Here is a 27,398-nt window from a genome sequence, read left to right on the forward strand (position 1 = left end):
AATGAAATTTTCATGTTAACTGATGGCTTCTGGTTCATTTTAGTGCACATTTTGAGTTGAAATTACATAAAGTTGAAGAAAAGAACTAAAGTGGCATTATGTTAATCCTTGGGTATTTTGTGAGTGGCAGGTGAAGTCAAAATAAGTTAACATTTTTCTATTTTTCTTTAATGATCAACATTATTTTTGTCCAATCACATTGCAGTATTTTTCAAATTTCTGCTTAGTCTAACTTTGGTTAATGTGTACTAACTAAATAAATTTACTTAATCTGTCGTCTAACCGCAGTCTAACAAATTTCAATAATGCATTATATTAGGGAGGAGTTAGAGGTATGGTTTGCACTCTGAATTGTAAAATATCTAGGTTTTCAAAACAATGCTAACGTTACTTTTTTAAAGGTCATGTGTTTGATACAATCAAATTTATTACACAGATAATACATGTGGGGCGCGCAGAGACAATGATTACATAGTAACTTTTTTATATCCTTTTAACTCTTAGAAAAATGTCTGTTATAAATTGCTGACTGTTTTAAACTCTGTATTTTCCAAATTCAGTTGATAGGAATGAACTGCATTAACAATCCTTGACATTCAAAGAATACAATGTTTACATTTTTTGGCTGGAAAACTCATTGTAAATGGACCTGTAAACCTAAATTGACACTCAGAAAAATGAAAAAGTGAACTGTTTTTCAAATGAGCAAATCAGGGATTTTAAATGTTAGTGAATAACTTGAAGCCAATAACGAATTTGTATCAATTCATAATCTCTAATGTATTTTTCTCACATTTTCCATTTATTTTAAAAGGATGTACACATTTTATTAACTCCATTGTGTTTATCTAATTGCATCATTTTCCTGGCTGTTTTTTTTCCACATATTTTATAGAAACAATTGATAACCGGTATAAATTCTGTGACATTTCAGTAAAACATGTGCCTGATTATATGTTGAAAGGGCCATTTAATTAGCTTATCTAAATGTGACATGTTAGAAACTTGACAAGGTGTAGACATCTTGTAGAGTGAAAGGGCGGAGCTATCAGTGATTTAGAGCAATGCCTTGTTTTTGGTTGAAAAAAATAATGTTGATCATTAAATAGGTTAATGTTTAATAATATGCATTAACAAAAATGATTAAAAATAATATGTTTAATACATATTATTAAACACTAACCTATACATAATTCCTTTCAATTATACAATTTACTTCGCATAAACGATTCATGTCATTCATCAAAAGGAGTGTTTATTTAATGCTTTGCTGTTGCGGATGTGATGACGGTATACTTTATTTTTAAATCATTTGTTATATATTCCATATTTATTTTGGTAACTGGCAGTACCAAAGGGGATCTTATATTTGAATGAGTGCTATAATGTATTCATAAAATCAATCTATACTCCTAACACAAGACTACGGCATACGGTATTTACAAAATATTTCGGTACACAATGTGACATCAAACAAGGTTTAGTGTCCAACTTTATTTGTTATTCAACTGAAATGCTGTAAAATTATGTGTGTAAATTTTCATAGAAGAACAGAAGTCGATACTATATCAAATTCCGTTCATAGTCGCCTACTGCGTTGGTAAAAATAGTCATTTGCATAAATTTTCACATGCGCTTTCACGGGCCGCTTTTGAATATAAATTAAGTAAAACTGACGTCAAAATGTCAACCTACACGAATTTTGTATTTATGGATAAAGAGTATACATGCAGTTCAGATTAACGTCTTGGCGAAAAAGCAGGGCTGGGAATCAAAACTGTGTCGTATCCTACAAAATGTAAACAAACGCCGCCATATATTGCACCTGCAGAGAACCATCGACATTTTGAAACTAGCTTGATAGGTTTTTCACACGAAAGAATAAAAAACCTAGTGGTTTTAGAATTCATATCAGTACAGTGCAAGTGATTTGAAGTCAGTAAACATAAACAGCTCGGCCTCGGTCGGACACATCGTCTGATGTTTTTTTCAACAAAATTTGTTAACCACGGTCTTAAATGTCAGCTGTACAAATAAGCAGTTTTTTTTATAAGCTTCTGGCATGAAGTTTAAGATAATAATAAATATTTGAATTAATTAATAAAGATAACAACATTTAAATTTATTATTGAAATGAAATATTTCCTTAATCTCTAAGATCCATTTTTACTTTGATATTTCGTTTTAAAAAAGTATGTATCAGTGGTGTGAATAGCAGAGAAGTTTTCAATGTAAACAGGTGGTAATCCTCTTTGAAGTCATTTTCTGAAAAACTTTGTTCTATGTGTCAAGAAATTCATTAACAAATAAAAATCACACTTTAGTATGAAGGTATGTTAAGATGCCTGGAAAATTCGATGCGATAATCCGACCTAAATTTTCTCATCCCGGCTTTGGCGTGTGAAATCAGATTTGTGAAAGGGCGACAGCAACTTCTCGAGCCTTTTAGTCGGTCATAATAAAAGCCGATCATTCCGATTGGTATGAGGGTGCTTGATTATTAATTAAGAATGAAATGTCGCGATATGTTACAATGAATAGCGAACTGGAGAATTTCGCAATGCGAACATTTTCAAATGAAATAACCTTTTCCGTCAATAAATCACGCTCTTCGGAGTTTTTTATTTATCATTTTGTAGTACACAGTGGGTTATCATGGTATGTTATTGTTGTACATGTATCCTAGAATGATCAGTTGATGACCTAAATATTCCGAAAATCTACATTTGTATTTATAGATATATCTATTTATCACTCCTATCCCGGTCTCTCCCGGTCTATTTTGACCGGGATTTACAAGTGACCGGCGAATAGTACCACACATTTATTGTCCGGTCTCTCCCGGTTTTGGAGTAGATGTTTGATATCGTTACAATTCGAAAAAAAAAAAAAAAAAAAAAAAAAAAAAACAAAGTTTTCATATTTCATTTTATCTGTATGAGATTAAAACAATAAATATGTACAATAATTGAGAAAAAGGTACATTTTTAAGGTATTAATATGACATTATCAACTTTGAAACATTTTATTTAATTTGTAATTCGTGTTTAGTAAAGATGCCGAGGAGTTATTCAAAGATACAAATTAGATTTTATGAATTATTCAATTGATTGATAATTTAAAAAATGATAAAGAAAAATACAAATGTACATGGTTTAAGAATAAACAATATTATATATTGAAAGATTAACCATAATTTACTGACCTTTTCCAGTTAGGTTTTGATTTATAATCGTCGGTCAATATGACAATTGAATTCTTAAAACTATTTTACAATTTTAATAAAAAAGAGTACTAAACATTAAAATAGCACATAAAACACAAAAATAAAATAAAACAATATTCATAAAAATTATTTTTTTTATTAAAATTTACAGATATTACAATTATTGTATAATAAACAATTATGCTCAACATGATCAACATGGTTATATAACCAGTGTCATTTTTTTTAAGTGTGAACATACCTTAAGTCTTCGCTAATAGCGATAACATAATAAGGGACAATTACACAAGTGTGGTACGTGTTGATCATGCGTTACACATATGGATTATAAATGATTGTATACATGTATATCCGTTGCTATTAATAACCACGATCATAAAGAAATAACAAGTAATATTCTAATCTCTAGCATGCCAATCAAAGTTCATAATGAACAATGTCTTTCGTCCGCTCATTCATAAATGATATACAATTCTGGTAGTTTATAAGAATAACTTGTCATCATATATCTACTAGTTCATCTTCACTTGCTGCAGTTCTTGCTTGGAAGCCCTTTGATGCTTTGCATCAATGCTTTTCTTGTTCAATATACTGTAGTGAAAACTTTTTCAGTACTATTGAAACATCATGTCTCTCATATACAGTGTCTCTGTGTGCAAAGCGTAAAATACCTTTGCAAAACGGACACCTTCTTTACAAAAAAATTTGTAGTTTTTATCATTTGTAGCTCGATTTTGAAAATCTAAAGATTTAAATGGAGAAGAATGATACTAAAGTGCAAATAAAGAAAATATATTCCGTAGGCGATAAAGAAATGCAATACGACAAAATCAGCAATAAAGTTCCACAGCGCTGAACATGAAATGACTGAACGAAACGCATTTTGCAAAAAATATCGTAGCTTAAGCATTTATAATATAATTTTAAAAATCTAATGGTCATTTAAAAGAGGAATGGTACTTTATTTCAAATATTGATTTTAGTTTCAAATAATAAAGCTCATCTGTTATCACCGATTATTATGAAAATGAATACAATAAAAATCGGCATGTAAAAGACATAAATAATAACGGGATGGACGGAAATTGTTGGTAATTATAAGTAACAAACGTAGGCATGCAATTTTCGCAAACCTCTCTTCCGATAGCAAGAGACCTTTTTCAAAATTTGAAATTCTTTTTTTTTTTAAACAAGGGTCTTTCCAGATTGATACAGGGTCCAGGAGAGGTTACCTTGGAATATTGAATTTTGTGTAAAAAAACTGCAAATGATAAAAGTAACCACTCCAATTAGTTTCGAACTCACGGGCATGCTAAGGCAACACTAGAACACGTTGTCATATCAGTATGCGATCACGTGTTTCGATGTATATTGCATTTGATACAGTTCTTCGGAATTTGTAGATGCTGATGACAGGTGCTGAAATGCGACCGAAAAATGAAGCCTTAATAGAATTTTTATTACACTTTCCATTTTCGTGGAACCAATTAGTGACCTCTAGCTGCTTTTGACTTGAGTTGTAAACAAGAAATGCTTTTGGGCGTTATTATAGCATACTTAACGCATAATTGAATAGCTGAACCAATATGCAGCCTGCAATAAATATACAACTGCGTCGTATTCAACTGCGTCGTATCATTTCGTACAAATCATTATTTTCTTGAAGAATAAACATTTCTTTTTATTTATATTTTAGTAAATGATGCAAAATTATTTTTTGAGGTTTATCGTGAACTCTGAAATGAGTATATAATTGGTTTGAAGGAAAAAGCGATAGATAAAACAATATGAACTGCTTCGTATCCCGAAATTTCATAAAATATCTGCTCCGCTTTGAGTTGCAAGTTCGCTATAACTTTTGTTTTACAAGTAACATATACTGAACGAAGCGGAAAATAGTTAAGCGTGTTAATACATATATATGGTTTTCAGTCATTTCCAACTAAAAGAGTTATAAACAAAAACATACTTTTTTCGTGTCATGATGGCGTCGTTTGTTCACATTTTGTAGGATACGACGCAGTTTGATTCCCGGCCCTGACGTGTAATAATAAAAACTAATACAGCATGTCTTTTAATATTTTTTATTACAAATGCAGGAAAAGGTCTTAATTAATTTGTTACTATGAGGAAAGTCACGTGTGTGTATTCATTTAGACAGAAAGTGAAAGTAGACATTATGTTTTTTTGGGAAAAAAACGTTACCATAATTACGTGACCCCGCGTTAACACATGTCATTTAGTATGTATACATGTTTAATTCATACCAGATATTAGCTACTGTGTATCAATTGTCCAACTCATCAAAAAATGTTTTCCAAAAATAAAAGTTTCTATGTCGAGCAAATTAAAACTCGCATAAGCCATATGCCGTCCTCCATATTTCCCAACTGAAACACAAGGATACATGCGTCTTTGCGCACTGAGTGACGTAAATCATGCATATTTATAAGGTCAAATTCAAATCCATCATTCAGGTAATTGTTTAATAAAGCGGACTGATAGTGGCGTAATAAAGTAAATATTAATGAGGCCAAATAAAGTTTGACACTATCACCTTAAAACTGAAAACAATTTCCGACGCATATCTTACGTTCCGTTTGGCCCACAGTGTTTAAACTTCATAGGATGATTGTCCATATTAGGTAGAAGACCCCTATTGATTTTTGGGTCACAAGGTCAAGGTCATTAATACTTTAAAACTGAAAACAGTTTCAGGAGGATAACTTCAGTTCCATTTGGCCCACAGTATTCAAACTTCATAGGATGATTGTCTATATTGGGTGGAAGACCCCTATTGATTTTGGGGTCACAAGGTCAAAGTCATTATTACTTTAAAACTGAAAAACAGTTTCCGGAGCATACTTTAAGTTCCATGTGGCCCACAATATTCAAACTTCATAGGATGATTGTCCATATTAGGTAGAAGACCCCTATTGATTTTTTGGTCACAAGATCAAAGGTCAAGTCCACTATTATCTTAAAACTGAAAACAGTTTCCAGAACATAACTTAAGTTCCATTTTGCCCACAGTGTTTAAACTTCATAGGATGATTGTCCATATTGGGTAGAAGACCCCTATTGATTTTTTGGTCACAAGATCAAAGGTCAAGTCCACTATTACCTTAAAACTGAAAACAGTTTCCGGAGCATAACTTAAGTTCCATTTTGCCCACAGTGTTTAAACTTCATAGGATGATTGTCCATATTGGGTAGAAGACCCCTATTGATTTTGGGGTCACAAGGTCAAAGGTCAAGGTCATAATTACTTTAAAACTGAAAACAGTTTCCGGAGCATAACTTAAGTTCCATTTGGCCCACAATATTCAAACTTCATAGGATGATTGTCCATATTAGGTTGAAGACCCCTATTGATTTTGGGGTCACAAGGTCAAAGGTCAAGGTCATCATTACTTTAAAACTGAAAAACAGTTTCCGGAGCATACTTTAAGTTCCATGTGGCCCACAATATTCAAACTTCATAGGATGGTTGTCCATATTAGGTAGAAAACCCCTTTTAATTTTTGGGTCAGAAGGTCAAAGGTCAAGTTCACTATTACCTTAAAACTGAAAACAGTTTCCAGAATATAACTTAAGTTCCATTTGGGCCACAGTGTTTAAACTTCATAGGATGATTGTCCATATTGGGTAGAAGACCCCTATTGATTTTGGGATCACAAGGTCAAAGGTCAAGGTCATTATTACTTTAAAACTGAAAACAGTTTCCGGAGCATAACTTAAGTTCAATTTGACCCACAATATTCAAACTTCATAGGATGATTGTCCATATTGGGTTGAAGACCCCTATTGATTTTGGGGTTACAAGGTCAAAGGTCAAGGTCATTATTACCTTAAAACTGAAAACAGTTTCCAGAACAAAACTTTAGTTCCATTTGGCCCGTTCAAACTTAATTGGATGATTGTCCATATTTGGTAGAAGACCCCTATTGATTTTGGGATCACAAGGTCACAGGTCAATGTCACTATTACTTTAAAACTGAAAACAGTTTCCAGAACATAACTTCATTTCTATTTGGCCCATAGTGTTCAAACTTCATAGGATGATTCTCCATATTGGTAAAACACACCTATTGATTTTGGGGTCACACAGTCAATGTTCAAGGTCGCTATTACCTCAAAAATGAAAACAGTTTCAATAACATAACTTAATTTCTATTTGGCCCATAGTGTTTAATCTTCATAGGATGATTCTCCATATTTGGTAGAACACTCCTATTGATTTTGGGGTCACACGGTCAAAATTCAAGGTCGCTATTACCTTTAAACTGAAAACACTTTCCAGAGCATAACTTAAGTTCCATTTGGCCCACAATATTCAAACTTTATAGGAGGGAGGGTATACTTTATTCAATTTATGTTATGTCTTACAAATGCTTCATCTTTACCAAAAAAAAAAAAAACAAACAAAAACAAAAAAAAAAAAAAAAAAAAAAAAAGAAAAAAAAAACAAAGAAAAAAACACACACTCTTTCGGGCATATAATACTCCGCGTAGCAGTGCTCTTGTTATGATTTGTATTTGTGAACAGTTATCACCCTGGCTTCCATGTTTGTATAATAAACAACAAATTGGCTTGCGCTGAAGCCTTTGAGATTAATTGAAACTAATCAGTGTCACTATTAAGCAGGAAGACTTAAAATGCCATGTTGTATTTAAAAATTTTGCTTAGAGGTGTTTTTATTACATGGGAAATTTTTACTAGTTTAAAAACAATTTTCAAGAAATAGTTCCTTATTGAAGTCAGCTTGCAATTTACCGTAATTAATGTTTCTAAAAAAAAATCTATAGAAACATATGATCATTTTGATAGTTAACATGACCAAATTATCTTAGGAAAAATATAAAAATAATTACATACAGTGTGTTTCAATATACATGAAGTTGAAATGACATGAACATAAAAGTACATGAGAATAATTACAATACTAATTAATAAATTGCATTATAACAATATACATAGTTCTTTCCATTATGATTTATGGTGACTGACTGATTTGTGCCATTCGTGTTTTTGTCCCGCGACCCGCCAAGCGAAAAGTCGAAAATTAACAAACACGCTAATTAGCGAGAGCGCGGGCGAAATTTAATAAATAAAACTTCACCCTGCGGGGGCGCGGAGCGAAATTTAAGAAATAAAACGGCGGGGTCGCGGGACGAAAACACGCTATTTAGCGGAGTCGCGGGGCGAAGCTGAATAAATAAAACTATAGATAACTATATATTATCGCGATGTCACATTGTCGCTCGGCTCAAAACGAAAAATTGGCTTATAAGACGAGCGACATTGAGACAACGCGCCTCGACTGGGATTTGAACCCCAGACCTCTCACACCCTAAACGTCGAGCGCGTTACCTCTGCACCAAGGGGAAGTTATAAATAATTCTAAATTTAGAATTTCCATTTCGGGTTTGCAATCCTTATTAATTTCGAGGTATTTTGTTAACGATAAACCCTTTCTTTAAAAAAAAATAGCATTTGTCTGTACTAAAACAGACTTTTAACTGGATTTTGCCACTCATGAAATGTGCATAAAACTTTGCAACAGATTGTACTTGGTCTTCAGAAATTTAGAACATTCAAGGTAAATTTTCTTATTGTTATAATTTTTATATTTGTGTATAATAGTCCTTAAAACATAGACCTGGAAGTGTAATTGCAAATGGTTCATCATTTTACATTGTGACCTTGTCGTTATATGAATTTTGGCCTATTTTCACTTTGGATCCACTTGGTGAAAACAAACATGGCTGACAAAGCGGAATCACCTTAACACTAATGTAAATAATTTAGCGAAATTCTTCTCGCCAAAACAGTCCGCCATTTATATATTCCATTACTCGACAGCAGATTTATTTGTGTACTACGCTCTGAAGTATTCGGTAATCTACATCGCTAAAAATAGCATTTTTATTGATTAAAATGATATTCATCCGCGTAATTTGGGATTGTGCAATTATTGACAATTTTATAAGCCAACGCTACTTTTAAACTTTGAATGCCTTGTAATTTGTTTTTGCATACTTGTTACAAAATAAAAATATTTCTTTCTTTAACATCGCTAGTTTTAGGCTGTTTTGAGAACTACTTGTTGATAGGTTTGTCATGAAATTCTGTGCCAGCATTGTATTTCCTGATCTGTGATAAAAAAAATACAAAAACGTCATTTAAAAACAAGCGACTCATCTGGTACCCCATGCAAGATGAAATTTCTGACATTGGTAAAATTAACGGAAATACGAATCTATGGTGGCTGATTTGATACGCTTTTGTGCGTCGTGTTGTCATTAGCGACAGCAAGACAAAGCGCGAAACGGTGCGTTTTTTGGACTCGTCTTGTCATCCTGTCGCTAACGATGCATACCAAACGGCGTGTGTTGTGCGGCGTGTTATGGCGATGTCACATTGTCACTTGGCTTAAATCGAAGGATTGGGTTATAAGCCAAGCGACAGGGCGACATCGCATTGACGCGCCGCTTGACAATGCGTCGTTTGGCGTGCTTCGCTAGCGACAGGATGACAAAGACGAGAGTCCGACAACGCGCCATTTGTCGCGTTTCCCTAGCGACATGACGAAAAGGTGATAACAATATAGATTATGTTGTCGCTATCGACAACGCAACGCGCAAAGTGTACAAAATCAGCCACCCTACCAATCCGATATGCAAGAAATGTCTATCTATGGCGTTTTTCTAATAATAAGTATTTGTAAAATTATCCAGGTTCGTGTTTTGTTTCGTTGGTTAACAAATCAGCCAATAAACCGAATGCACGTGCTGGAACACGAGCCGAAAGACAAGAACTCGGCCCTTCATCATCTATGGAGGCTGAAAACACAGAAACAACGTTATAGCAAAATATTTAGTGTTCTCTGCAGGTAAGCACATTATTCAAGAAATATTATACATGCATATGTTTAATGGAGCTCATAAGTTGGGACGGAATTTAAGAATGAGTTCTTATTTCTATTTTTCAGTTTTAACCAAATTAATTAATATACATGCAGAGAAACAAATTCAAAGAACTCGAATGAATTTCAGTCGAGTCGGCAATTAAGACTTATCAGTAATGGAATCATATTACTACATGTAGTTATGAAAATGTCCGACAAGTTACGTCTCTCAATATAAATAGTTTTAAGGTCAGTATACGAGCGTTTCATTCCAAACAACCGTTTATACACGGCCATGTAATATGTGAGACATCCTAATAAGATATTTATTGGCGTCCACGCCGAAGCGCGGCGCCTCTTATGGAATGAAATCAGATTTTGTGAAAGGGCGACAGCAACTTCTCGAGCCTTTTAGTCGGTCATAATAAAAGCCGATCATTCCGATCGGTATGAGGGTGCTTGATTATTAATTAAAAATGAAATGTCGCGATATGTACAATGAATTGCGAACTGGAGAATTTCGCAATGCAAACATTTTCAAATTTTTTTTATCATTTTGTAGTACACAGTGGGTTATTATTATGGTATGTTATTGTTGTACATGTATCCGAAATGATGAGTTGATGACTTAATGATGAAGTTAAAGCTTAATGAGGGTCCATCCGCTCTTTCGGACACAAAATGCAGCTTTTGCTGTCGAGTACGGACCCCGGACATGTCACCAGTCATGTCCTTAAAGAGTTAATTTTGATGACCTAAACATTTCGAAAATCTATTTATAGAGGGATGTACTCCTATCGGTAATTCCCGGTCTCTACCGGTCTATTTTGACCGGGATTAACTAGTGACCGGCGAATAGCATCAAACGTTTATTGTCCGGTCTCTCCCGGTTTTGGAGTAGATTTTTTCCAATTAAGTTTTAACTTATAATCGTCGGTCAATATGACAATTGAGTTATTAAAATTTATTTTACAATTTTAATAAAAAAAAATGTAAACGTAAAAACTCAGTATTAAAATAGCACATGAAACACAAAAAAGACAAAAAGTCATAAAATCTGTATTTTTTTATTAAAATAGATATTACAATTATTGTATAATAAAACAATCATGCTCAACATGATCAACATGGTAATATAACCAGTGTTATATTTTTATTAAGTGTTAACAGATACCTGAGGGGTTCTTCGCTAATAGCGATAACATAATAAGGGACAATTACACAAGTGTGGTGTTGATCATGCGTTACACATATGGATTATAAATAATCGTATACATGTATATTTGTTGCTATTAATAATCACGATCATAAAGAAATAACAAGTAATATTCTAATCTCTAGCATGCCAATCAAAGTTCATAATGAACAATGTCTTTCGTCCGTTCATTCATAAGTGATATACAATTCTGGTAAAAACCAATTAACCATTGAAAAGATTATAAGAATATCTTTTCATCATGTCTACTAGTTCATCTTCACCTGCTGCATTTCTTGCTTGGACGCAGCATCAATGCTTTTCTTGTAATACATTGTATCATAGTTTGGGGACCTTTCTGTTGAAAATGTGTCAGAGTTAAATCGTATACATATACATGCACAGTGCGTTACCCGTAGGTATTAGTTACCCGCACTGCAGAGCATGCCCATTGATTGGCTCATTTTTTTTGCCGGGATTTACGTATTGTGACGGCAATGAAAGGGAAAGCGACAGAAATATCATATTCAAATGCTCGTTCATTAGTTCCTTTTTTCTGGGGTTTCATATTCACGCCCGGCAAACTTTCACTCCACTTCAAAATTGTGGTGTACGGTAAAACGAGCAAACGGCATTTCCGAGACAGAGCGGAAGGCCGATTTAAAAGAATAATTGTAAGTGTTGTTTATATTTTTGTCTTGTTATTCATTAAAGTTGTATTTTTCGAAAAACGGTAAATGTAGTTCCGTGTAGGATTGATTTAGGCTTCGAATGATCTAAGCTGTTACAAAAAGAAAATTATATTAAGCCTGAGAGCACTTTCCCCCCTGACGAAGTGAACGACGATTTGTTAAATATCAAACTTTCAACTATGAAAACGCTCTACACTTAGGATATTTTGAAAAAGTGTTTCACACAAATATCAACCCGTAACAAGTGCTAGTCTTTTGTGCAAAATAAACTACTCTTGCTGGATTTCTTAAATTTGTATATCGACATATTTCAAAAGTAGTGGAGCCAAAGGGCAAGAGATAGAGCGAAAGGTCGGTTGTTGGGCGCAAGGCGATTAAGTTGGTGTAAAGAGTATAGTCTACGAATTTCTATGAATAAACTCTTTCAAAGTTAAAATAGACCTACTAAAATGTGAAGCCGGAGAAATATGATAAGATATCACACCGACTGTGCACTGCCTTTTTTATTACGTTCGTTTTGTTCATAGATACTCTGAATAAACGAACAAAATTTTACAGATATTTCTTTTAACTTATTTTTTCTTCTTTAATTAACCAAGATTTGTACTGACAATATGCAGTGTTTGATTATAAAAGTGAACATTTCCATTTATACTTTGAGAGGAAAATGATAAACTAAACAACAATGTTAAAGAAGAAAGAAAGTATCTTGAAACATAACTGAAACACTTATATACCCCCCCCCCATTCGCCGGATCTCGTATACCCTTCCCCTATGCCCCTTTACTTTGTGAGTCTGTTAAGCAGTCATTTATCGTTTTTCTTTGTTTTCCTTGTCGGTTTTTATGGTTTCTTTTTATGTTTCATTTTATAATTAGTGATTGACCTGACCGTGCCCCGCATTGCGCTCTGTACTGTTTTGTTTGAGGGCCTCCTGGGCTCTTGGTCACCGGTTCTTGTTGTTGGGTCGCGTAGAGGTGGCGTTCATTGAGCGAGTCTTTCCTTGTTGATCTTGTTTATCATCAATCGCAACTACTCGGCCCTTTCCGTCAGTCTTCGGATAAGGACCTCGAACACAATAGTATGAATACACATAACGGATGCGGTATTCCGGTCTTACCTACGCTAAGAAACAAAACATGTAAACAAATAGTAATTTAATGCTTGAAGTTGTTGACACGTTTATTTCCAATATATGTTATAAAAGTCCACCTAAAATAAGCGAATTCATAGGTACAAAAGCAAACAATACGTTATTTATATATTTACTAATCTGACTATAGAAACCGAAAGTACAAAAAACAAACCTGTTGATATTTGGGCAGATTTGTTTAAAATTGAACATCAGTGGGCATATTTAAATTACAAATTGTTGTCAGACATATTTCAAGCATAAGAGTACCGGAACAGACACTAGAAGTCAAATATATACATTCGTTTTACATTATCTCTGTTTACATCTGTAAACCACGTGGTAGAACTACTTTCAATCCGTATTGTTTCCGAGGTTAATATTATAGATAATAGCCGAGGCAGTTCCGAATGGTTTATCATATTTCATATCCTTAGAACGACTGACACTTTGTCAATCATTTTCATAGAGATTCCCCACCTTACAAAAGTCTTTCTTTTGCATGACAACTTGGCTTTTTTGTGATTGATCAGAACATGTACGTTAGAGCTATTGATTTAATTACAGAAAATCATAGTAAATTGAACTTGGTAGTGGTGATCCATTTAATGTGCCCCGTGCATTGCATAATTTTGTCTCTGTTCTGCATGTTAAATATCTAACTTTTCGAAAAACATAACATTTGGCGGGAACAATCGCGTTACATGTACCTGCTCGGAAACATTTGTTCGCGGTAGAACTGAAAATATTCGATTTGCCGAATTCCCACGGACACACGTTTTTAAATATACATAACCGTGTCAAAAATCATGATTGACCTCGAATAAGTGGCACCCTGTTTTACGCCATATGATTCAATGATCGGGCCTCATTCAAATTTGGAACATAAATAATGGAATCTACTAGTTTACGGCAGCCATAGGTGACACCGCGATAACATGTATTACGCTATAGTCTTTGAAAGGATATCGCGCTTTATTAGTTGTCTTTAAAATGTATGTATATATCTCAGTCTCAACACTTGATAAGGTTTATTTTAACTTCTAATGCTTATATATATAAAAATTCATAGACTACGCTCCTCCCAATATGCCAAATTAATATCGCCTTCAGGAGTAACTTATGTTGCACGAAGGACAAGTTCTTATTACGGGTTTTTCGAAAATAAATACAACTTTAATGAATAACAAGACAAAAACATAAACAACACTTACAATTATTCTTTTAAATAGGCCTTCCGCTCTCGTTCGCTCGTTTTACCGTACACCACAATTTTGAAGTGGAGCGACAGTTTGCCGGGCTTGAAATTGTGACAACAGGGAACCTGTTTTTATGTTTGACTATGATACAAAAGAGAAAGAACATCAAAACACTCGGCAATCTGATTAATCAGATAGCCTCGTGTTTGAACTTTCGATGCTCTTTCTATGTTTATTATTGAGTAAATGACTAGTAATTGACAGCATCCGTGTATATAAATCATATAATCGCCACGTCAATCCAATAAAATAAAACGATTATATTACAAACGTGCAATAGAGAAATTATTATTTGATCTAACTATAGATATTGAGCTGCAATCTCATTAGTCCAAACAGTGGTCAACGGAACTTTTTATAATATTATATTCACTGGGTGAAGTATCATATTCTCTGGTTGAATTGGATTTTCCCAATCTGAACATAGACAATGACTGTTAATTACGGGTGCGAATAAGAAAATAAGTGTTGTGTTTTTTCTTTATGTCATATTTCTCGATTAAAACTTACATGTATATGTTAGTGTTCATCCGTGCTGTTTTACAGAAATAAGAAACTTCGACGGGAGCGATAGCGACCGGAGAATGTTTCTAATTTCTGTAGAACAGCTACGGATTAATACTTCCATTTGCTCGATACTGAAACATTTATTTTCGGAAAACATTTTGATGATTTGGATAATTGTTAGCTGATATGATTTATACACTTCTATGAATTGGACAACTGATACTCAGAAGCTAATATTTTATACGATTTATACATGTATACACTAAATGTCATGTGTTAACACGAGGTCACGTAATATATTTTCCAAAAACATAATGTCTACTTTTTACTTTCTGTCTACCGAAAAAAAATGTGAATAGACACACGTGGCTTTCCTCTTAGTTACAAATCAATTAAGACCTTTTTCTACATTCGTAATAAGTATGTGTTCATCCGGGCTGTTCTACAGAAATTAGAAACTTCGGCGGGAGCTGTAGAACAGTTACGGATGAATACTAACATATTTAGTGTCAAACTTTATTTGGCCTCATGAATATTCACTTTATTACGTCACTACCAGTTTTATTAAACAATTACCTTAATGGAGGGTTTAAATTTGACATTATCAATATGCATGGTTTACATCACTTTGCCCTCGAAGACATACATGTACCCCTTGTGTTTCAGGACGGCAAATGGCTGATGCTCGGTATTGAAACAAAATTTTAACCAACATTTTTTGATGAGTTGGACAATTGATACACAGTAGCTAATATCTGGTATGATTTATACATGTATTGTATATATACTTAATGACATTTGTTAACGCAGGGTCACGTAATGTAATTTCAAAAAACATTATGTTTCCTTTAACTTTCTATCTCTAGCTACCGAAAAAAAAAGAAAGTGAATAGACCCAAAGACAGTTAATACAAAGATATTAATTGACATTTTGGTTTTTACTTATACACTTGCAGTATCTTTTTCGCCAAGACTTGGATTTAACCTGAACTGCATGTATATCAATAAATGCAAAAGAATGTAGGTTGACCTATTGACGTCATTTTAACTTAATAATATTCAAAAGCGGCCCACGAAAGCGCATGTGCAAATTTATGCGAATGACTGATTTTACAACGCGGTTCTATGAAGCTCTATATTAGCTATCTGTTACTTATCATTAGTTAAGCAAAAATGAACGAGTTGATAATTAAAAGGGGTTGGGATTCCCATCTATATATCTGCTAGGAAAGGCTTAATTGTGACTTCAAAAATAATTGGTTGAAATGGAGTTTTCTTATTCGGTTTTAAAAATTATAAGCAGCATTTATCCCTCCTTTGCCTTTGCACACATACGTGTTTTCATTTAACAACCCATATGCCAAGGTTTTTAGCTACGATATAACTAACATACTAGGAAATATATTCTAGAAAGATTGGATTCGGATTTTGTATTGTGTGTCCGCATTTTCCCTATATCTTCACCTGTTAAGGTATTGTGATATTTTCACTATCAAATCACGAATTACGGTATTAAAACTTTCATTGATGCAAAAACCTGTTTAGTTAATTTTCTTTTTTTTTCTTCTTCTGTAATTACAATTTAAAATAGTGTTTCAGTCATACACGTACTGTATGTTATAAATATTTAAAAATGAATACGAAGTGTGCGGAGTCAAAATTCATATTTAGTGACTACTTTCAGATGTTTTTTTCTCTGGCAGTCAATAGCTTCAGTTATTCATTTCATCATAAGAAATTAAAATAATAATTCTGTTATGTCTTCTCAACACAGTGTAAGATGACGATGTCGTATGAGATTTGCAAGAACCTGAGATATGCAAGTTACGTTTCCGGTTTCGAAATGACTTGCCGATTTCATGTTGTGGTTCATGAGATTCGCGAGTTATGAGAAGTGCAAGTTCGCTGTTAATGATTATATTGAATTTCACTGATGAATAATCAAAATATTAATACATACAGTTAAAATCTAGCGAGGGTTTTTGTGAACAACATTTATTGTTTTTATTCAGTGGTTTCGGCTCGTGAAAATATATGGATTTTTTTCATATTTCGTGAAAATATATTCCATATTTCACTCAAACGAAAAAATACCCTCTAAATAGTATTTGGCAACAAAGGCATAATATACAGGATATGTTTTATACAGTTATCATACCAAAAACACGTTCCCTGATACCACAAAATGAAACCCCATAAAAATTAACCAATGAACGAGCATCTGAATATGCCATTTCTATCGATATCCCTTTCTCTGTCGTCACAATATGTAAACCCCGGACAAAATGAACTAATCAGTGGGCATGCTCTAGAGTGCGGGTAAACTAATACCTGCACTCCAGTTAACGCACTGTGCATGTATATGTAAACGATTTAACTCTGTCACATTTTCAACAGAAAGGTCCCTCAACTATTATACAACATAATATTACACAATGTTTATTGTACACTTCCTTTGGATTGGCCAGGCAGTAAGTGTCACATGAGACGCGTCACGACAAAACCATCATAGTGCGTTTACGACCAGCATGGATCCAGACCAGCCTGCGCGTCCACGCAGTCTGATCAGGATCCATGCTGTTCGCTATCAGTTTCTCTTCTTGTAATAGAGTTGGTAAGCAAACAGCATGAATCCTGACCAGACTGCGCAGATGTGCAGGCTGGTCTGGATCCATGCTGGTCACAAACCCATTATGTTGGTTTTGTCGTGGCGCGGCTCAAATAGATTGACACGCGACCGTGGCTGTTTGTTTCCAGTTAAATATTGTATAAATATCATTCAACCGGAACGTTTTAGAACCATGACATAGTTAATCACGTACAATAAAATCGTAATTTGAGTAACTTTTATATATATACCGATCTCATCAATGTTTATTGATTTGTGAAGTGACAATTAGTGTGACTTGCATTAAAAAATATCAACATGTGTTACGAGGAACCGGATAAAATGAGTGTTATTTCACTTTCCTTAAAAATTTTGAAATAAACTATTCAAAAAATATTTATGTGACTTAAAAATTATCTGTTTTGCATCACAGTCAAATAAAGGATAAAATCAGGTAAACTGAACACTAAAATGCATTATCACCAGGCCTGTTCTGACTATTTTCAGAATGCTAATTACTCTCGATTTCATGTGTTATAAAATTTCTTTTATCGTTTTTATGAACTATTTCAACAACAATTTAGTTGATTCCCATTTGAATAAAAGATATAATTCAACATTTTCTTTAAAAAATCTCAATGTCAGGTCCGTGACCGTAAGCGGGCCCACCGTAAGGGGGAATTCTTAAACAATTTCCTTTTCCATGCCTTTTTATGGCAATCTTGGCAACAAAGCTATAAAGGAACCTTTTCTATTTTTGTTTTAAGCTATTTTATATAATTTTCTACCTTTTACCTTAAACTTACTCGGAATTGTGGATGAACTTCTTCTATATTTCTATTGTAGACTATGCTTTTTTTTGCTATACGCTGTGCGGGAAAATACTACTCCCGGTCGATTTTTCATAGCAACGGACCGCGTCGTAAAAAGGTCTTTACAAGTTTAAAATGTTTTCAAGTTTTTAATGTAAGTTGACCGAATAAAAATAATGCAAGACATAGTACTGAACATTGTTTTTTAATTAATTTATTTATTTGCTTTTCTTTTTTGAAGATATGCTGGACTGTACTGCGTGATTGTCCACGGCGCTGTCAAAGGAGAGACCTATGAAATCGGAGAGAAAATTGACATGGGAAAACATTACGGGGAATGGAATGCTGTTTGTATAGACGGCGAATGGCGCTTTATTGACGCTCTTTGGGGGGCATGTGACATCAGGGATCCTGGAGACGGTCGAGGTAGATTCAAATGTGACGAACGATTCTTTTTTACAGACCCCAAGGAGTTGATATTTACTCATTTTGCTGAGACGCCCCAATGGCAGTTATTGGACTCACCCAGGCATATTGAGTCCTTTGAAGAAACCGTGTGTCTCAAAAATAGATTTTTTGAGCTAGGAATGCAAGTTTTGTCACATCCATTGTGTGAAATTGAGGCTCAGGATGGGGAAGTGGAAATTTTATTCGGCATACAACCTAAACAGGTATCAGAACAAAGATTTAATTGTTACATCTCACATTTTGATAGACCAGAAACAAGGCGATATTTATCGAATGGGTCTAATAACAGCGTACCAATCTTCATACATAAACTTACAGATAGTTCCATTTCAATAAAGGTACGGTTTCCTGAACAAGGAGTATTTAGGGTCGAAATTGTAGGAAAGCAGACAAACAAAGGTAGTATGTACAAAGAATATGATTGGATCGCTGTTTACAAGGTGCTCGTTGAGCAATCAGCTAACGTTGGATTTCCGAAAATGGACGCGGTAGGTTGGGGACCGGGCAAAGATATAGCGAAGGTAGGACTTGTTCCGTTTAATTACACTAGCGGCGTGATTGTTGCAAAGAACTCCATTACAAAGCTTAGGTTCAAGATAGGAGACACAAACATTGTTCAGAACATGAAATTCTTTTTTAAGATGGCTTCAACGTATGATAACGACCTTAGCATTAATTCAGTCAGTGACAAATTTGAGATTGACCTTAACATAATGACATTTTTCCTTGAAGCGCCTCCTTTCGGTGAGTACACTTTGAAAATGTATGCACGGAATGTTCGTGGAAATATACCAATGTCAGAGAGAAAGGAAACCAACATTTGTAACTACCTACTTATAAGTGATGTACCGCAACGACACAGCCCACTTGGGGTTTTGACAGAAAAAACGGAAATCGCTGAAGACTCACTGGAACGATCAACAAAAATGACAGAAACTAAGCAATTGACTGAAAAAAAGCCAGAGGTTGCAGAATCGATAGTCAGCGCTTCAAATGTTATGATGGAAACGCGATCTCATCCTTCAGAGAGTATTCGTAATTCTCCAGACGGAATCGATGACTTAAAAACACCCGAACCGATTTTTCGTGAACCATTAGCAAAGTCTGAGGCAAAACAGATATTTGTCCGTGTTGATAAAGATCTTCAGGAGATACCGGCCATTCCCTTGAATGTAGTCAGACCAGTGCATCCCGAAATACAGACAACCAATCAGAAATCAACTGACAAGCGAGAAATGAAGGCAATCTCAACAAATAAAGTGGTTCCCTTGATGTCAGGCGGAGACGACCAGAGCATGATGCTGGTACCAGTTTCAGAAAAGGCTAAACGACCAACAACAGGTGAAAGGAGAAATAGAACTCGAGATGATACAAAGTATCTCACGGCGCTTGCCAAAGTAAGAGGAGAACAATAACAGTCAATCAATTTGAAAATCATTCATTTAAAATGTTACCAATTATACTGGCAATACATGGTAAGAAATAGCTTATTAACAATTTCAGCCACCAAAACTTATCTACGTATTAAACACGGGGGAGGAAGTGTTACACGAGGGATGGAGTTCTTGTGATAACTTGTTATGGAATTCTTGTGATAACTGTCACGGAGTTCGTCGAAAAACTATTGTATATACTGCAAAAACATTCGTCAAAAATGGTAATTTTCATCTTTAAAAAGCGAGTTTTATGTGCTAAATTAATCTTTAATGATTAAGCTTGCCTTACATATTGTATTATGTGTCAAAAACTTAAATTGCAAACATAAATCCCCGGCAAACAAATTTATACCCGATTTTTTTTAAATGTCCCGGAGTTCTTGTGATAACTCAAAATGTGTTCTGGAGTTCTTATGATAACTTTTGTTACTGCCAATGTGTTTCTTGTGCTAAATCACGGCACGTTATAGCGTATTTTATTATTCAGTAAGGTTGTAAATCATTATGAAATGTAGTACGTTCATTTTTTGCACAAAAATGATGATATATAATGTTGGTTTCCAGTGTATTTTAGTTAAAGAGATAATACTGAGATATCTTATTGGTATTTTTGCTGACGCAAATTTCGTAGACTGGAAAAAGGATTGATGTAGAGCATTGGCTTTCATAATAAAATGCGCTCAAGTATGGTGTCTTCATGTATATTTTTCTGCCGGTGTTTGATGGGTATTTCCCCTATGTAATCTTAGTGGAGGAAACTCTGTTAATATTGCTGAAATTGAAAACAATTGAAATACAATATTTAAGGCAAGCTTTATAATTAAAGATTAATTTAGCACATAAAACTCACTTTTCTACGATGAAAATTACCATTTTTGACAAGAGTTTTTGCAGTATATACAATAGTTTTCCGACGGTCTCCGTGACAGTCACAATAACTCCTTAACAAGTTATCATAAAAACACTTCCTCCCCGTGTTAAAAGCTGGGAATTTAAGACGAAAAAGTTCGATTCATATTGACTATCTACATTCATACGTGTACGTATAGACACAATACACTTTGAATAATCTGTGACATTTGAATGAAAGTAATCATTGTTTTTTGTCCAGCGTGTCAATATATTTAATCATGCATTAAAATATTTAATGTTTTGAGAGCAGTTACAAAGGCATTGTTCATTTATGCTAGTTCAATTTGACATTTGTAGGTGTTAAAAAATCTGACTTAATTGTTGAATGACATGTTCGTTAATGTTTAAATCACTGTGTTATACATGAAATCATACTTATTATATGACTTCGAATTTGACTGAAGCAGTTGCTGAATAAAATAAAATGATAAGGTAATCTTAGCGTAGTATCTATTTCCAGTGTCCAGATAATCCATATCAAATGCATGTTGTACATGTACCCCATATAGCCTTGCATGTTTTCATTTTCATCGTTTAAACTACGGAATATTCCAACAGAAATCATGAAATGATCCAATCTAAGCGTAGACGTATTCATTTCCAAAGTCCAAAATGTCTATATCAAATGCATATTGTACTCCATCCAGACTCGTTTTAATTTCTGAAGATTCGTATCAGATGTTATGATGGCAAAGTTTGAGTTTGTCCGGCTTGATAAAGATCTTCAGGAGATACCGGACATTCCCTTGAATGTAGTCAGACCAGTGCATCCCGAAATACAGACAACCAATCAGAAATCAACTGAAAAGCGAGAAATGAAGGCAGTCTCACGAGGGTGGAACCCCATAATGTATCTCAAAAATGAGCATCGGCAAAAATTTATATGTGAATTTCCGCTGCACCAGATGTGAAGCATAACACCAGATCTGACTGTAAAAATAGGTCAATCGCACGGTAAGTTTTCATCTTTTTAAACATTTATTTAAAATACAATGCTTTTTTTTAAAATCTAAATGTGATTCTACCCTCCTGACTCTCCTCTATATTACCCATTCTTGTTTTGGATTTCTATGCAGTCTTCATCAATATATTCTTTCCGTCGTGGGTTCTGGTGTGTCCAAAATATGCAATGAGAATGAAGAAAATGTCACTAAACTGACTAAAAAACAGAGATATTACGTAATCTCACTACAGACCGATGATAAACATTCAGACAAATCCTCATTTAAACATTTATTGAGATTTGGCTACAAACGAAGGGAATCGCTGCTCAAAATTTCATTTCAGCTTCATATGTGCTGAAGAGATTCATATGTGCTTAATATAAAAATTAGCAACATAATTACGCACCACTTTCATAAAGCAGGCCGCGCCGCCGCGACGCCCCTTATGGAATGAGAAAGGGCAATTGCAACTTCTCGGGCCTTTTAGTCGGTCATAATAGCCGATCATTCCGATTGGTATGGGGTGTTTGATTATTAAAAATGAAATGTCGCGATATGTATACAATGAATACATGGAATAGCGAAATGGAGAATTTTGCAATGTAAACATATTCAAATGAAATAATCTTTTCCGTCAATTAATCGCGCCCTTTGGGTTTTTTATTAATCATTTTGTAGTACACAATGGGTTATTATGGTATGTTATTGTTGTACATGTATCCAAAAGCTGTAAATAGAATGATGACCTTAACATTGTGAAAGTCCGAAAATCTATTTATAGAGGGATGTACTATTCGCTTGTCTCCTATCGGTAATTCCCTGTCTCTCCGAGTCTATTTTGGTCGGAATTTACTAGAGACCGGCGAAAAGTATCATACGTTTATTGTCCGGTCTCTCCCGGTTTTGGAGTAGATGTTTGATATCGTTACAGATAAAAAAGTTTTTTTTCCAAAATGAATGTTTGTCACTTAGTTTGGTTACAATAATTAATAAACACAGATCAACTCTCAAATTTATTGATTATTATTATACATAAACATACAATTTGAATAAAAAACAACAACAATAGCATGTTTCATTTTATTTATATGAGATAAAACAATAAATATGTACAATAACTGAGTAAAAAGGTACATTTTTATGGTATTAATATGACACCATCAACTTTTAAACATTTTATTTAACTTATTATTCGTGTTTAGTAAAGATGCTGAGGAATTATTCTAAGTTACAAATTACATTTTATGAAACATGGTTAATCTTTTAATATATTATATTGTTTATTCTTAAACCACGTACATGTACATTTGTATTTTTCTTTATCATTTTTTAAATTATCAATCAATATCATATGTTACATACATTGTGAACTTATTGGTCTTATAGTGAATTTATTTTTTACGTTACATGCAAATATTCTTCTTTTACAATATAAAACAGATTTGTGTCAATACATAGAAAATTAAATGACACGTAAATTTCCTCCATATTGGATGGAAGCACCGTATAACGGAAAATCTACACCGTTTCACGTACCCGACAGTGAATACACAAGTGTGGTGTTGATCATGCGTTACACAAATGAATTATAGATGATTGTATATATCCGTTGCTATTAATAATCACGATATTACATTTATTACAATTAAAGTACAGGAAAAGCATTGATGCAAAGCATCAAAAGGCGTCCAAGCAAGAACTGCAGCTAGTGAAGATGAACTAGTAAACATCTGATGACGAGATATTCTTATAAACTTTTCAATGGTTAATTGGTTTTAACCAGAATTGTATATCATTTATGAATAGGCAGACAAAAGACATTGTTCATCACTACTGCTAGACCTGTTAACCAAATAAAAGCGACATTTAAAGTTATGAACTAGGTCTATTTAAATATTCACGGTACAAAAGAAAACCGGAGAGACCTACGGAAAAGACAATTTCTATGATACAACGATTCGTAAAAATGGCCTACTTAATTGTTTACTATATTTACTATCTCCAGTTCGCTATTCATTATACATATTGCGACATTTCATTTTTCCTTATACCAATCGGAATGATCGGCTATTATGACAGACGAAAACGCCCGAAATATAATATTATACATGTATATGTATTTTATTATTTTCAAAATGTAACAGAAAATCGCCATGTAACGTGCTAGTGGTAATTTATTATTCACATAAAAAATAGATTATTACAAAAATATACAATTCAATTGCTGCATTTCTTGCTTGGACGCCCTTTGATGCTTTGCATCAATACTTTTCTTGTGTCATATCTTATAAAATAGTAACGATGAACATTCAGCGGCTTTACCGCGGACTGGATCAAGAGTCCAAATGCATGTCGTACATGTACCCTATATAGCCTCGTTTTCATCGTTTAAACCACGGAATATTCCAACATAAATCATGAATCGATCAAATCTTAGCGTAGTAAAATGTCCATATCAAATACATATTGTACTCCATCCATCCTCTTTTAATTTCTAAAGATTCGTATCAAATATCCAAATTATACTTGATGTAGCAAAGTCACAATGTCAAACGATTTTGGTGTGAAATAAAAAAGTCATTATACATTGTTTAGAACAATATACTGAATTCTATTGGACTCGTACACAGCTGCAAAACCTATATCAGACTTGAATAGTGCCTCGTCAATTATAGGCTTGACAGGTTTTACTTGTACAATAAAATTTAGAATTGTTCACAGTAATATGATGTAAAATTACTTCATATTATCTCAAATGTGTATGCAGTAACTACTTGCATGCGGTTAGTTCCCGTACTATGGAACAGAATTAGTGCATTTATTCCATCTTGCTTTATGATATCAGGACTTACATTATGCTTGCTTTTATACTTCTTTATGACAATGAAAACCTGCGTTTTGCTGAATTCAATCATGCCTTATGTTTACAGAATGCACTTTCATGTAATTGCAACCTTATGTGTTCCCTACTAAACCACCAAACTCACATATCTTAATATGCTATATGTTTAATTGCATCTTTTTTAAGGACAACGTATTATGTTTGGTGTTTAAGATAACATTCTTTGCTTGTGCTTGATATAACTATATGTAATATGGTAAGTTTCTGTCAGTACCTTTAAATCTGCCACTTATATTGTCGACATTATGTTACAATAAATTATTAATTTTGATCAATAATTGGCGAATTTGATGTGTCTTAGCATTCATATGCTTCAATATATTCACTGATTACAAATATAATGCCATACATGATCACTGCGCATCGACAACGAAGATGACAACGATAGCGATATTATAGTCGCATGTGACAGTACGCACTAAGCACTTGGCAGTAAGCATAATGCGAGTTGCAATAATTTGTGTTCATATTATGACAGCAGGTGTCGCTTTGTCGGTAATCCCGTTATTTTCCGGATGATCCCGTATTTTGGCACGTGGAGTAAACAAAGTTACGTCTCCTTTATGTAGGGGCGTATACATAACAGTGTAAGTTGGGGTCGTGGGAACGAGGTGACTCAGTTGTGGCCACGAGTAACTAAGTCGTGGCCTCAAGCTAATTAAGTCGTGGGCACGAGATTACTAAGTCGTGGCCACGAGTTACTAAGTCGTGGCCACGAGATAAATAAATCGTTGGAACAAGTTACTATGTCGTGGCCACAAGAAAGTTTAGTTGTGGCCACGAGAAAGTTAAGTAGTGCGAACGAGATAAATAACCAATCAAATTACACTATTTATATGAATTTTCCTAACAAGGATGGCCCTATTTCACCTGCCCATAAAAGTGCCATTTATACAAGTTTTAAATTTGATCGTTCAAAGATTTAGCGTCATTGTGACCCTGATATCTGACCAAATTGCCTAACAATTATCAGGTGTCATTTACTGATATTTTTAGGTTATATGAACTACGGCTTATTCTTTCTAAATCATTCATCAGACAAGGATTTTACATGAAGTGTCATGTTTATCTGACCCGTGACCTCAAACATCCTTATATACTGTCCATGGGCAATGTCCCTATCCAATAAAATAAACCAGGACTAAGTCCCTCTCAAGTTATGGTATAAACAATGTTAACAGGCCGTTGTACGTACAAAATGACCAATTCTATCATAGAATTGTCCCAACAAAGGGCTATAACTTAGTCAAAATTAATGTCTGATTTATGGGCCTTATGATTCTAAAGACATGTATCAAGTTCAAAGTGAACACTTCAGTATTTTCAAAGATTAATGTTGCACGTAAATCTTTAAACAGAAATTTTCTAAGTTTAAAAAACCATGGTGTAATCTCGTCTGCACGACTTAGTTATCTCGTTCCCACGACTTAAACGACTTAATAACTCATGGCCGTGACATAGTATCTCGTGGCTACGATAAAGCATCTCGTTCCCACGACTTAACTATCTCGTGGCCACGACTTAGTAACTCGTGGCCACGACTTAGTACAGTACAAACTTGATATTGTTTTTTTCTGTAAAATAAAATAAATATAATTTGGCTTCACACAAATATTGTGCTTTAAATCCTTTACACTGTAAGTGGGCAGTATGAATATACATGTATAGTGTTATTACAAAAAAAAATGGAAGTTTCTTTTAAAGACCGGCACAACTTGACCCGTAATAAGGAAAGCAGATTCCTATACATGTGTATGTGTTTTTATTTAAATAAAACATATTAAGTAAGAATTTTATAGATTTCAATAAATTTCTGTGATGAAAATATATTACTTAAAGATGTGCATCCCAGCTCATGGGATAGGTGCAGCCCTTGAGCCAGGGCCTGAATCCGCCACTGTACGTATAACTGCCCCATTGAATAACTATTTACGAGCATATTTTTTCTATTAGTCTGTATACATATATAAAATTATATTGCATAGTCATTTACTATGGAACGCCTGGACTGTCTTATGTTAAGAATGAATGATATACCTGGTTAACTGTCTTTCTGTAGAGTCCGAGATACAAAATGCTGGGTGGAAATCCTAATGTGCTCAGTTATTGAAGTGCTATGTTGTGTGCCGACTGTATTTTATTCAGTCAAGTCAATGTATTGTCAGGTGCATTAGTCGTTCTGTTCAGTTCTTAAAAAAACAGGCATGTGGTAACACAATTATGTTGAGTTAAAAAGATATGTTGTTGGGTGTGACAGTTATTATGCTCGGTTATAATAATATGCTGTTTGGTGCTCTTCTCATCATGTTCAACCATGAAAAATAAACAGTTGAGTGGTACTATAATTTTGTTTGGCTGAGGCAGTATATTATTGGGTGATACTTTTATTATTTT

The 27,398-nt window shown here is 34.0% G+C and overlaps 1 protein-coding gene across 3 annotated transcripts in view; it reads left to right on the forward strand.

The window, feature by feature from the left end:
- Positions 1-21,587, forward strand: part of LOC132743672 (hillarin-like) — a 51,356-nt gene extending 29,769 nt beyond the window's left edge. For all 3 annotated transcript variants that reach the window (XM_060732223.1, XM_060732224.1, XM_060732225.1), the window contains exons 4-5: positions 9,968-10,122; positions 18,584-21,587. In XM_060732223.1, coding sequence (XP_060588206.1) covers positions 9,968-10,122; positions 18,584-20,225 — 1,797 coding nt within the window. In that variant the 3' untranslated portion in view covers positions 20,226-21,587. The remainder of the gene's footprint in view (positions 1-9,967; positions 10,123-18,583) is intronic.
- Positions 21,588-27,398: the final 5,811 nt, after the last annotated feature.

This window comes from Ruditapes philippinarum, unplaced genomic scaffold (assembly GCF_026571515.1).
Source record: "Ruditapes philippinarum isolate M1 unplaced genomic scaffold, ASM2657151v2 ctg485_1_1_1_1, whole genome shotgun sequence".
NCBI lineage: Eukaryota > Metazoa > Mollusca > Bivalvia > Venerida > Veneridae > Ruditapes > Ruditapes philippinarum.